Below are 14116 nucleotides of genomic sequence, written 5' to 3' on the forward strand. Positions count from 1 at the left end.
TAGTTAAAAAAAAAAAGTAGTTTCCATCCCTCTGCTTCTCCCCCCACTAATATCTTGCAGAAAAAGGGAGACTTGAGAATTAGGATAATGAACTCTTGCCAAAGAATAATGCAAAATCAGTTACTCATTTATAATGTTTCTTTTTAGTCTCATGCATTAATCCAATGGTTTCTAATGTTTCTCAGACCTCACACTATTTGCTTTTGTCTCACCTAGAATGTAAATCGCACTGAACCCGGAAAGGGGATATTAGCAGTATACAAGAATTCATTTGAATATAACATGTCCACACCCTGCCTAGCTACACCTCCTAACACCCATGCAGTAACTGTCAAAATAATGCAAAACCCCTTAGCCATATTGTTCAGTAGTCATTACCATGTGCTAAACTACACATTAATCCCAGATTTTATACAGGCCACCCAAATTTGGGTTTGGATACCAGATGCGTCTTCAAGCGGTTAGCTTGGCAGAGTTTAAAAACGGGTTGGACAGTTTCCTAAAGGGCATGTCCATAGACAGCTACTAAATTGACTTGGGAAAAATCCACAATTTCGGGAATAACTTGTATAAAATGTTTGTACGTTTGGGTAGCTTGCAGGTGCCCTTGACCTGGATTGGCCGCTGTCGGGGATAGGATGCTGGGCTCGATGGACCTTTGGTCTTTTCCCAGTATGGCATTACTTATGTACTTACTAGTAAAAAAGGCCTGTTTCTGTCAGAAATGAAGCGGGCGCTAGCAATGTTTTCCTCAGAGTGTATGTTTGAGAGAGTGTATGTGTGAGAGATAGAGTATGTGTGAGAGATGGAGTGTGTGTGTCAGAGACAGAATGAGAGAGACAGTGTGTGTGTTTGTGTGAGAGAATGTGTGTGAGAGACAGAGTGCTTGTGTGTGTGTGACAGAGAGATAGAGTGTGATAGACAGAGAGTGTCAGAGAGTGTATGTGAGAGACAGTGTGTGCTCCACCCACTTCTCCCCCCCTTTATGGTCTGAGGACCTCCTTCCACCCCCACATCTCTGGTCTTCACCCCCTCCCCTGCCCCCCTCCAGCCACTCATGTCCAGCGACCCTCCTGTCCCCCTGCAGCCACCCATGTCCAGCGACCCTCCTCTCCCCTGCCCCCCTGCAGCCACCCATTTCCAGTGACCCTCCTCTCCCCCTTTTCTCCTACACACCCATCTCCTCCTCCTCCACCGCTCCCTACCACTTTCTCTGCGATCTTCCCTACTCCTCCCCCTGCCTGCCCGTTACCTGTGCTGTGCTTCTGCCGGTCGCCGAGTTGTGTACGGAGGGAGAGCGGGCAGGCGGTCTCAGACAGTCCGCTGAAGCCTTTCTTCTAGCTCAGGGGGGAAGGGCTGCCAAAATGCTCGTCCTGCTCTCTGGGTCTCTGTTTTGTAGCGCGCAAAGCTCTGACAGTTTGGGCGTGGGATAGCTGAGGGGCGCACGCTGTATATCTGTTCACTGACACATTTTTTCTCCTTCACACCCACTGCCTCCTTCTCCTCCACCGCTCCCTGCCACTTGCTCCGTGAGTTTCCCTACTCTTCCCCCTCCCTGCCTGTTACTTGTGCTGTGCTTAAGCCGGTCGCCGAGTTGTGGACGGAGGGAGATCAGGCGTGCGGTCTCCGACAGTGCACTGAAGCCAGTTCTCCGTTTTGTAGCGTGTGCAGCTCTGACAGTTAGGGAGCGCGATAGCTGATGGGCGTGAGGCAGGTTTTTTTTGCTGTGTTGTTTGATGCCAGATTTGCGCGTGGCAGTGTGTGTGTGTATGGGGGGGGGGGGGATCAGCTGTGAGTGATGTCAGCCTGGCTACGGAGCCTAGCTCAACAACGCCGAAGGCGCCACAGACACAGGCAAGACATTAGAATGTTGGTGGTGAGAATTATTATATAGGATGTAATCAATTAGGTGCTATCAATTATTGGGGTTAATCGGAGTTAATTGGCACCACATCTGTCCAAGTCACTATTCTATAACATCTGCACCTAAATTTCTTACTGTGCAACTCAAAAGGCACGGGCAGGTCAGGGGACTTCCCAGAAATTAGGCGAGATGTTACAGAGCACTTAACGTTTGCAAGCACAACTGCCATCAGTTGGGAGCCAGGATTTACACCAGGTTTCAGTAGGCGTAAATCCCTTGCCCAACATCGCTTAGACCGGATCTTAACAGTGCCTGACTCTGGGTGAAATTTACTGAATCCAGCCCTAAGTATCTAATGCACTTTAGTGAAAAGACCCGCTATCACTGTCCGTCTGATCACTTTTCGTAAGCATTCAGCTTTGCCAAAGACAGAAAATGTAAAGGCAATTATAAAATAAAGCCCTCTGTCTCCAGAACCCACCAAGGTGCAGAAAAATGACACTCGTATCTGCTCTGTTTATAAACAAATTATTAAAAGAAAAATGATCCAAGACCACCACTACATGCAGAAACACCTGTAAATTATTTCTTAACTGCACATCAAAAGCAGCTTGAGCTGGATGTAAGTTGTTCAAATAGTTAGAAAGAGCAATACTCAGATCGTTCTGGTTTCTTTGTCGCCCTCCTTTGATAGACCTCCAATGCCCAGGAAGCACCAGGAACCTTCACTGGCCCTGTAGGACGGAGGGATGTCTCCTATGAAAAGATTAGTTTTGCGGTTGGGTTTTGGGCCCAGATGCATTAAAGACGTCGGTAATTCCCGTTCCCTACCGATTCCATAGCGAATCAGTAGGGAACGGGAATGCATCAACGATAGGGAATGCAAATGAGCTACTCGTTGTAGCTCACTTGCATTCTCTAGTCCTTCGGTACCTGAGTCGGAGAATCGGGACGTCCCTTTAGATTAGGCTCCTCTTCCTGGTCTCTTCAGCCAATCAAAGCGGGCTTAGCTGGCTGTTGTCAGCGAAACGCGCTCTGATTGGCTGAAGAGACCAGGAAGAGGAGCCTAATCTAAAGGGACGTCCCGATTCTCCGGCAACCAGGAAAATATAAAAGTTTTGCTGTGGAGGGGCGGCGAAGACAAAATAGAAGGGGGGGAAAAACACCAGCGCCGGCAGAGCTAGAAAAAAAAGACGTCTCTCAGAAGCGCAGGGAGAGTACGTCCTTAAAGGACGCCCCTCACATGCGCTCCCTGCTTTTTTTTTTTCTTTTTTACCTTTTTTGGGGTCCCTTTTCCTTTCCGATTCCCTCACAGGAGCCCTAACGAGAGGTCAGACATCTCGTTAGGGTTCCTACGGTAAGGGAATCGGAAAAACGGTATTGCATCTCATTATAATGGGCTGCAATGGTAGTGCAGCTCATTATAATAGCTTTTCAATCATTTGCATTCCATTTTCGTTGCCTGCTACCGTGGCAGGGGAAATGCCCTTAGTGCATGCCCGGGGTGAACTACTTGCGTTTTAAACTGGCTGGAACCAGTTTAAAACGCAAGTTATGGGCTCGTTAGGTTTTGTGCATCTGGGCCTTGGTTAGAGCACGTTGGTGGGTTCTGGGGTTGGTCCTTTGGAAGTTACAGGGGGAGCAGCAGAACCTGTAAACTACCTTTAGCATCATCTCAGACTAACCAGAAGGCTGATCCATTAACTGCAACACTGTTTTGTAAAAAGGATGTGCAAAAGAGGTGCAAGATGCCGTGTTAGCAATTTTTTTTTTGTGTGCGTGAGGCTCTTTTGGTGAAATAAATAACCAGAAATTTCTCATTTACAAACTTTTATACATAGTTTGCTTCATACCAGCATTTACTAACCTTCTGCACTGATGAGCTGCCGCAGTGCGGTATCAAGCAAATCAACTCATTAATGCAGAATTCAGGGCACAAACCCAGCTTTTTTTGCAGTGAGGTGTTGGTACCTCTTCATTTTGCCAGGCCATTAGCAGTGTTTATCAAGAGAGTTTGTGAGCGAGCTCATTGGCACGCGAAGAAGGCCTGCCAACCTGAAGGACATCCCCGGGTTAGTACACCAGCCTCCGAGCGATTTCCTGCTGAAAGGTGCCAATGAGTAAACATTATTGCTGGCCCCCAACCTTTCCTGGGGGGGGGGGGGGTCTATGTGAAGTCATTTGTCATCATTTTCAGCCTGTGAGCATCAGAGGCTCGTTCTGATTGAATTGGAAGACCAAAAGGGGCAGAAGGAAACCTGAACCAGATAATACAACCATAAACGTCTGTGAAATCCCACTGGCTGCCACCATCACATTCAAAGCTATAGAGATAGGAGTAGATATGTGTTGGTTAACATGTACCATAGAGAAGTCTACGGTTTCAGGAACATTGGAAATAAAACATGCGTCAAACTGCAGAGGCACAAGGCAGCAGGAAGGGATAACGGTCACATCTCTCCTTTATTCAGTTCTGCTTTCTCCGCTTAACATGGCAACCGGATACAAGGAGACCAGCTACGGTAGTGCATTAAAACGGCTGTCGTTGGGGGATTTTTTTTTTTTTTTTGTTCGTTTTCCCTCTTTTTTGTAAACACAACATTAATACTGAACAATACAGAACTCGGCAGAAAGTTCGGTGTCCGTGGGTCTAGCTGTCTTGTCCTCTCTCACTGCTGTTGGGACTGTGGACGTTGGCGAGATGAGCAGATAGCCACAGATATTCAAGCAAACTCTCACACTTTGCTGTTGCAAACCTTGTTCCCCTTCCCCCCCCCACCCCCAAAACCCCTCACGGGGAGTTTATTTTGGATCTCCTCTCCAGTTCTGGTCTTCCTATAAATAAAGAAGTTGCTCTGACTGATAATCTGAAGTTCACAGTCATGCGGGTACAGGATTTTCACAACCCTTGAGAAGCTGAAAGACCCACCTACCCTGATGTCGTGTCATTCTCTGTACAGTACCCAATAAGAAATTGTTAATATGCAAAACTCCAAGTCTTGGGCCCACTTGTTCAAGTCACTAGCCTTGGGGTTATCCATTTCTACGAATACCTCTAAGCCTTCCACACTCTCATGTACAGCAGCCTATTTCAGCTAACCCTGACATGTTTGTCTTCTTCACTGGACTGTAGGGTGACCAGAAATAGGTGACTAAAGGACATGACCTTTAAAATCTATACCTGTGGGGTAGGGTAAATGCTCCTTCCTTAACTGGCCGACGCATGGTCTACATGCATCACCCAGAGGTCTGGCTCGGTACTGCAACTATTTATCTGCTAGCCAGCGAGGTCTGCCCTTCCTCCCTTATACCGAGCACCTTCAGAGCTTTCGCATACACACTCTTCTGCAGGTTGGTCTGGACCAAAGATCGGCCAAGGCAACAATTCAGTTTCTAGATTTTGAGCTCTAAGGTTAAAGAGGCTGACCATCACATATGGCATTAAAGAATAATAGGGACAAATTAAATAAGGGGATGAGGCGAATCCCTCGTTCTGAAGGCCTGAATTTGCTCTCTTGTAAAAATACGTAAGTGTCCTGCACCCAGACATTCCAGTGGAGTATTTACCTTTCCCTTACCCTACCACACTAAAAACCAAAGACACGAGGGGTAAGATGCAGGTGCTTTCCAGCACTGTGCAGACCCCCCAACCCCCTTCCCCCAAATTGCTAAGCCCAGGCCACACAAGAAAGGACATTCCTCAGTGCTACTTGAGTGCTAGAAGGCTTGCAAAGCACTCAGAATCTCTCTCTTGCCCTCTTTCGCCATCTGGAGCTTGCTGTGACCAGGGCTCCACAGGGTTAGCTGTTATTCTCCGCAGTGAGATATTTCAGGGCTGTGAATCCATAGCGACGGGACATGTCCTGCTGGAATTCCTCCTTCAGGGTCTTCAGACAGATGCGATATTGCTTGTTGGAGCGGAACTTGGTTATGTCAAAGCTGGGGGCATGTGGCATATGGATCATGTACGCATTCGGCAGCACAGTGAGCTCATACTCCTGCAGAGAAAAGACATCCGTGAGTAACTGGTCCATTTATGCTGTTACTATACATCCACTGTGGCTAGAGGAATAATGCAATAGACATCAGGGATGGAAAGACCCATCATACCATGCTACTCAAAGAGAAGAGGTCAAATTTGTCAGGGCATAGGGAGGAACCCGTAAACCATGTAAACCGTTTTGAGTGCACTCAATCTGCTGCCCCCCCATTACCTCTCTACCCTCCTCTCCCCGTATGTTCCCACCCGTAACCTCCGCTCTCAGGACAAAGCACTCCTATCTGTACCCTTCTCCACCACCGCTAACTCCAGACTCCGCCCCTTCTGCCTCGCATCACCATATGCCTGGAACAGCCTTCCCGAGCCCATACGTCATGCGCCCTCCCTGCCCATCTTCAAGTCCTTACTCAAGGCCCATCTCTTCTCCCTTGCTTTTGGCGCCTAACCACCTTCCCCATTCCTGTTACCTACACTGACTACGTAGTCTGTTACCGTTAGATTGTAAGCTCTCTTGAGCAGGGACTGTCCCTCCCCATGTTTAAACTTGTACAGCGCTGCGTAACCCTGGCAGCACTATAGAAATGCTAAGTAGTAGTAGTATTCACATCTAGGATTAACTCATTTTGACTCTGGGCATTGGAACTAAAGATATTTGACTTATGGCGGAATTGTGCCCGTAAAGCTGTTGCTATCGAATGGGCAAAACATGCAAGAAGCACAAGGAAAGATCACTGGAAAAACAGTGCCATCTTTAAAATTGAGCCTCAATGAGAAAGGCAACTGCAGTGGACTTGACCCAGGATGGCTCTCGGGACAAAACAGTATTGTGGACGGATGCCAGCTTCTCGTAACATAGTAAATGATGGCAGATAAACTCCAGCACGGCCCGTCCACTCTGTCCAGAAAGGCGGCCAGGGTTGTACCTGTGACTCTCTATGGGATAATCCCACCTCCACCCCCCTTTGTCTCTAGGGTTGCAATTGATGTCCGGTGCAGTCCATCCCCTTCGAGTGACAGTTTATTTTTTATTGATTTGGTTTCAGCTCACACCTCTTTCAGTAGTGGGTTCAAGGCTGAGCTACGTTCGGATACACTACTTTGCACCTCAGGCAACAGAGGGTTAAGTGACTTGCACAAAATTCAAGGATCCAGCAATGAGATTTGAACCACACTTGATGATTATGGGTACTTGCAGCCCGCCACTCTCCCTAAATTTAAGTTCAGAGCGGGTTGACAGTACACTCAGTTAAACAGGTATCAGATGACAGACAATAACAATATCCCTACGTCAGTTTATCATAACGGAAGAAGTAACTAACTTGTTAGTCTCACACACACACACAAGGATTGACTTGGGCTGCACATACTGCAGCGGGACATGTTTATCCACTCCTACCCTAGCTGAGATAATATTTAACCATCTCTCTGACCTCACGTGCAACTTCCTTCAAATCAATCACCTTACTTTCTAACTCTTCCTACTTTCTTACTCATCTATATGTTACAACTTTGCCTTACCCTTCACTACCAATTATAATGTTCTAGTACGTATTGTGTAGTCATTGCAAGTAGTATACCATGTCATACTTTGTATTGTTTGAATATTTTTACTGCTCTAATTTGACTGCCCCTATCGGACCGACCGTTCACTTGTCTATTAGATTGTAAGCTCTTTGAGCAGGGACTGTCTCTCTTTGTTAAATTGTACAGCGCTGCGTAACCCTAGTAGCGCTCTAGAAATGTTAAGTAGTAGTAGTACTTGGCTCACTTTCCCCCCTTAGTGTGAAGAGGTTCAGTCTTTGGTAACCAGAGCTGATACTGTGATGTCATAATGCCTCATTCCACCAATGTCTAAGAGCCAACCTCATCAGTGATGTCACAATGGCTCAACTGTCCTATACTTGCTATACTTGTCTTTGCTTAAAGCCCACCTCTTCAATGCTGCGTTCGGCACCTAACCCTTACCGTTCAGTGAATCCAGACTGCCCCAATTTGACTGCCCCTATCGGACCGACCGTTCACTTGTCTATTAGATTGTAAGCTCTTTGAGCAGGGACTGTCTCTCTTTGTTAAATTGTACAGCACTGCGTAACCCTAGTAGCGTTCTAGAAATGTTAAGTAGTAGTAGTAGTAGTACTTGGCTCACTTTCCCCCCTTAGTGTGAAGAGGTTCAGTCTTTGGTAACCAGAGCTGAGCTTGTGATGTCATAATGCCTCATTCCACCAATGCCTAAGAGACAACCTCATCAGTGATGTCACAATGGCTCGACTGTCCTATACTTGGCCCCCCCTTAGTGTGAAGAGTTTCAGTCTCTGGTATCCAGAGCTGAGATTGTGATGTCATAATGCCTCATTCCACCAATGTCTAAGAGCCAACCTCATCAGTGATGTCACAATGGCTCAACTGTCCTATACTTGGCCCACTTCCCCCCTTAGTGTGAAGAGTTTCAGTCTCTGGTATCCAGAGCTGAGATTGTGATGTCATAATGCCTCATTCCACCAATGTCTAAGAGCCAACCTCATCAGTGATGTCACAATGGCTCAACTGTCCTATACTTGGCCCACTTCCCCCCTTAGTGTGAAGAGTTTCAGTCTCTGGTATCCAGAGCTGAGATTGTGATGTCATAATGCCTCATTCCACCAATGTCTAAGAGCCAACCTCATCAGTGATGTCACAATGGCTCAACTGTCCTATACTTGCTATACTTGTCCTTGCTTAAAGCCCACCTCTTCAATGCTGCGTTCGGCACCTAACCCTTACCGTTCAGTGAATCCAGACTGCCCCAATTTGACTGCCCCTATCGGACCGACCGTTCACTTGTCTATTAGATTGTAAGCTCTTTGAGCAGGGACTGTCTCTCTTTGTTAAATTGTACAGCGCTGCGTAACCCTAGTAGCGCTCTAGAAATGTTAAGTAGTAGTAGTAGTACTTGGCTCACTTTCCCCCCTTAGTGTGAAGAGGTTCAGTCTTTGGTAACCAGAGCTGATACTGTGATGTCATAATGCCTCATTCCACCAATGCCTAAGAGCCAACCTCATCAGTGATGTCACAATGGCTCGACTGTCCTATACTTGGCCCCCCCTTAGTGTGAAGAGTTTCAGTCTCTGGTATCCAGAGCTGAGATTGTGATGTCATAATGCCTCATTCCACCAATGTCTAAGAGCCAACCTCATCAGTGATGTCACAATGGCTCAACTGTCCTATACTTGGCCCACTTCCCCCCTTAGTGTGAAGAGTTTCAGTCTCTGGTATCCAGAGCTGATACTGTGATGTCATAATGCCTCATTCCACCAATGTCTAAGAGCCAACCTCATCAGTGATGTCACAATGGCTCAACTGTCCTATACTTGGCCCACTTCCCCCCTTAGTGTGAAGAGTTTCAGTCTCTGGTATCCAGAGCTGATACTGTGATGTCATAATGCCTCATTCCACCAATGTCTAAGAGCCAACCTCATCAGTGATGTCACAATGGCTCAACTGTCCTATACTTGCTATACTTGTCCTTGCTTAAAGCCCACCTCTTCAATGCTGCGTTCGGCACCTAACCCTTACCGTTCAGTGAATCCAGACTGCCCCAATTTGACTGCCCCTATCGGACCGACCGTTCACTTGTCTATTAGATTGTAAGCTCTTTGAGCAGGGACTGTCTCTCTTTGTTAAATTGTACAGCGCTGCGTAACCCTAGTAGCGCTCTAGAAATGTTAAGTAGTAGTAGTACTTGGCTCACTTTCCCCCCTTAGTGTGAAGAGGTTCAGTCTTTGGTAACCAGAGCTGAGCTTGTGATGTCATAATGCCTCATTCCACCAATGCCTAAGAGCCAACCTCATCAGTGATGTCACAATGGCTCGACTGTCCTATACTTGGCCCCCCCCTTAGTGTGAAAAGTTTCAGTCTCTGGTATCCAGAGCTGAGATTGTGATGTCATAATGCCTCATTCCACCAATGTCTAAGAGTCAACCTCATCAGTGATGTCACAATGGCTCAACTGTCCTATACTTGCTATACTTGTCTTTGCTTAAAGCCCACCTCTTCAATGCTGCGTTCGGCACCTAACCCTTACCGTTCAGTGAATCCAGACTGCCCCAATTTGACTGCCCCTATCGGACCGACCGTTCACTTGTCTATTAGATTGTAAGCTCTTTGAGCAGGGACTGTCTCTCTTTGTTAAATTGTACAGCGCTGCGTAACCCTAGTAGCGCTCTAGAAATGTTTAGTAGTAGTATTGCTCATGTTTGATCTATTCTTACTGTAAACCGCCTTGAGTGCATTCCTTCAAAAAGGCGGTAAATAAATCCTAATAAATAAATAATAAAAATTCAGAAAACAAATAAAATTTAAACTGTTTCCGGAAATGAGTATAAGATGAAGATATTCTTACATCTGTCGGAAGCACGTTCCGAAGTCTCACCAATTAAAATATTACAGACCTTTCTTGAATACTTTTAAAGTTTAATTCCTCTAAAAGCGGGAGTGTTCAACACGAAATAAGCTGTGTTACACTCTTCCACCTGTTAACAAAATAACTAGAGGCGTCAACTCTGACGGACGATAACCCTTTCCTGGTTGTCAACCGCTACTTACTTTTATGGTGTTTGGCAGAAGTTCTACAACCATTGTACAACATTTCATGGACATGCTGAAGTCCAGACAAATGGCCCATTCTTAACTTCCCTGAGGCTGTGGTTGTTGTACAGCGAAACATTGGCCAACATCGGGAGGACATTGGGAGCTCTGAACGCAATGCTAATAGCGTGCAAATGCATGCTAAACAGGGACACTAGTATTCCTCTCCAATGTTTGGCAGGCAGCGTGCGAAACTAGCGTGCTGCTACCGTTGTAAACCCTACGCCAGCTTGGAGCCTCTCTGAGTTTCTCCCTTATATGGTAGTGAAGCCCTCCTGCCCAGCGCATTCCAGGATGCAATGGGCAGCGTGCTGCCATTTTGGAGGCGGCGCTGGAAGGAGGAGAGCGTGCTACTCCCTCCTCCATCGTATAAAGGTAAGGGGGGAGGGGTTCAGGGCCTTTAGACCACAGGTGGGAGGGTGCTAGACCTCCAGCCCTCTCTTCTGTCAGGCGGGTTTCTTGCATAGGGTTCAGGGGGGCAGTAGACCACCGGGGCCTCTGTCTGAGGGGGTTGAGCGGGCTGGAGATCCACCAGACTTCATTGGTGTTTGACAGGTTCAAGCTTTTTTTTTTTTTTTTTTAATTTTGACAGCCTGGACCTGTCAAACAACTTCTGCAGGAGGATTATGCTTTGGATGCATGACCAGGCACAGTCCTATCATACCCCTATGATCAGAACTAATAGTGCACCTAAATTTGCATGCTATTAGCTCTGATCAAAGGGGCGTTAATGCGCTGCACTGTTCCAGCTCTAATTTTAGAGCGCTGTTTGGAACAGTGCGGGGCTTCTGATCATCAGGCTGTCAATTTGTAGAATACCAATTACCACTACTACTATTTATCACCAATTAAGGGCAGTTATCTGTGGAACTGTTAATTAGTGCCAATTAGCACCAAATTAATTAGCAGTTAATTTAACAATTAAGTTACATGTGCAACTGACACAATTCTGTAACTTGCAAACATTTACAGAACTGGGGAGGGGGGGGGGGGGGGGGCTGTGGAAGGAGAAGCAGGTAAGGAAGAAGAGATGCACATTTCCAACTTACTGCCTCCCTCAATATGACCAAACGCAAAGTATTAGAACTGTGCACCAGACAAAAAGTTTTAATTCGTTTGGACTTTTCTCCAATTAAACATTAAAAAAAATAGTAACACAAGTTATACCAACAGCCCGATATTCAAAATGACTTTTCCGGGTAACAGCGGGTGGGTGATATCGGTTAGCAATTTTCATTGGTTTTACCCAGATAACGCCACTGAAAATTATTACAGACCACCCCAGCACTATCTTGACAGCAGCAGGGTGGTCCACGGGCAGAGCAAGGACGGTCCCTGCAGTTATCTGGTTGGTGGATAACCAGATAGCGCTGGCAGTCATTGTGGAAATAGATATTCAGTATCAGCCACTATCCAGATTCAATTTAGCTACACTGACTGGTATTAAAAAAAGAAAAACAAAACACTGACCACACTCGGCTGGACTCTGACCTATATATGATTTAAAGTGCATTAAGGAACGTGCGTCTCGGTGCGGTACTGAGGTTTCCCCAAGAAAGAAGGTGGGGTTTTTTTTTACCTGTGCATCCAGCTCCATAATGTGTGCAACTTTGTTCCAGCCAAACCCAACAAACCGTCGGTCGTACTCGGGGCAGTCTCGTCTCACCACCACATATGGCTCAAAGTCCGCTTCCCACTCAACCCGGTACGGTGTCGTTGCAGTCCTCCACTTAGCAAAGTTCGTAGGTGCGTGTCCCTTCGTCCACACATGATACCTTCATCAAATGGAAAGAGTACAAGTGAGCTGGCAGGTCTAAGGTGGTCTGCCCTAGGGTGTTAAGTTACATGCAGGTGAAAAGCAAAGCATTCTTATCAGTGCGATGCTGTCTGCTCGTTGCATGACGCTGAACTGCTGTGGCATGTGGAGTCATTAACTAAGAGAAGTGTGAACCTTCATCAGATCAGTTTGTCAAACACTTAGAAGAATTTGCAACAATTTTGAAGGCCTCAGCAAACCATTTTGAAGAAACCTGAAGCAGATTTTTAAGAGAGGTCAATTTGTACCTTTCCAAAAGGGTGCCGGATGCACCTCTGAGAATGCATATACTTCAAATCTGCTTGAAATTTTCTAAATTTCTTTTGAGATTTCTTCAGATTTGTTAGTAAATATCTGCCCGATCTAGGGAAAAACCTAAAAATTATGTTGAACCTGAATCAGACTGACATCCTCCTGGTTAGGGGAATGGGGCGTCCACGCTGGATATCTAGCCGAGACCATCAAAAAAATTCATTGGGCTAGGTCAGCTGCATTTTCACAATCCCTGGACAAAAGTTACACACAACTAAAAGGAGAAACACATTGTCTGATGCAGCATGAGAGCCCTTTACATAAGTACATATGTATTGCCATACTGGGAAAGGCCAAAGGTCCATCGAGCCCAGCATCCTGTTTCCAACAGTGGCCAATCCAGGTCACAAATACCCGGCAAGATCCCCAAAATGTACAAAACATTTTATACTGCTTATCCCAGAAATAGTGGATTTTCCCCAAGTTCATTTAATAACGGTCTATGGACTTTTCCTTTAGGAAGCCGTCCAAACCTTTTTTAAACTTCGCTAAGCTAACCGCCTTTACCACATTCTCTGGCAACGAATTCCAGAGTTTAATCACACGTTCAGTGAAGAAACATTTTCTCTGATTCATTTTAAATTTACTACATTGTAGCTTCATCGCATACCCCCTAGTCCTAGTATTTTTGGAAAGCGTAAACAGACGCTTCACATCTACCCGTTCAACTCCACCCATTATTTTATAGACCTCTATCATATCTCCCCTCAGCTGCCTTTTCTCCAAGCTGAAGAGCCCCACCCTCTTCAGCCTTTCCTCATAGGGAAGTCGTCCCATTCCCTTTATCATTTTCGTCGCGCTTCTCTTTACTTCCATGGATTGGTGGAAATTTGGTGAGAAACCAGTTTTATGTATGTAACTGTGAGGACGGAGGAAAAGGCCATAGAATGTTATTGAACAGACGTGGGAAAAATCCACTATCTCTGGGATGGGCGGGACAAATTGTTCTTTTGGCCGCTGTCGGAGACAGGGTGCTGGGCTTGATGGACCCTTGGTCTGTCCCAGCATGGCGATGCTTATGTACTTGTGAGATGATCACACACCTGTGCAAGGATGAAGCTTCTCCAGTTGACCAGTCATGGAAGTACATAAGTAACCTACTAGCTCCAAGGGCAGAGCAACCATAAGCTCTCAAAAGAGCACCCAGGAAAGGAAAACACCAGGCAAATTCCCTGGAGTGCAATCGAATAATCAACTGAAGGTACAGAGGGGGGGGGGGGGGTCCAGAATGACCTACAGATTCATAAACAGCTGCAAATGCATGGAGAGAAAATTCTAAAAGCAGCATGCGGTCACCATGCCCAGCTGCAGGCATGGACTGGATGTGTAAGAATAGAGGAAGGGGTGCCATAAATGCTGAAAATGCAGAGTTGACTGACTGCAGGATGGGGAATACAAATCAATATCACCTATGAGAAGGGTGGGGGGGCAACTTGTATAGACAGAGGGCCGCAAGAATGTCAGTGCTATCCCTAGCAGGCTGCAAGTCACTTAACCCTTC

At 46.3% G+C, this 14116-nt stretch overlaps 1 protein-coding gene across 1 annotated transcript in view; it reads right to left on the bottom strand.

Annotated features, from left to right (window-relative positions):
- Nucleotides 1-4308: 4308 nt before the first annotated feature.
- LOC115477548 (LARGE xylosyl- and glucuronyltransferase 1) overlaps nucleotides 4309-14116 on the bottom strand; it is a 332081-nt gene continuing 322273 nt past the window's right edge. The window contains exons 14-15 of the mRNA XM_030214492.1: nucleotides 12067-12262; nucleotides 4309-5862 (exon numbers count right to left, since the gene is read on the bottom strand). Of these exons, the coding sequence (XP_030070352.1) occupies nucleotides 5665-5862; nucleotides 12067-12262 (394 nt within the window). The 3' untranslated portion in view covers nucleotides 4309-5664. The remainder of the gene's footprint in view (nucleotides 5863-12066; nucleotides 12263-14116) is intronic.

This window comes from Microcaecilia unicolor, chromosome 9 (assembly GCF_901765095.1).
Source record: "Microcaecilia unicolor chromosome 9, aMicUni1.1, whole genome shotgun sequence".
NCBI lineage: Eukaryota > Metazoa > Chordata > Amphibia > Gymnophiona > Siphonopidae > Microcaecilia > Microcaecilia unicolor.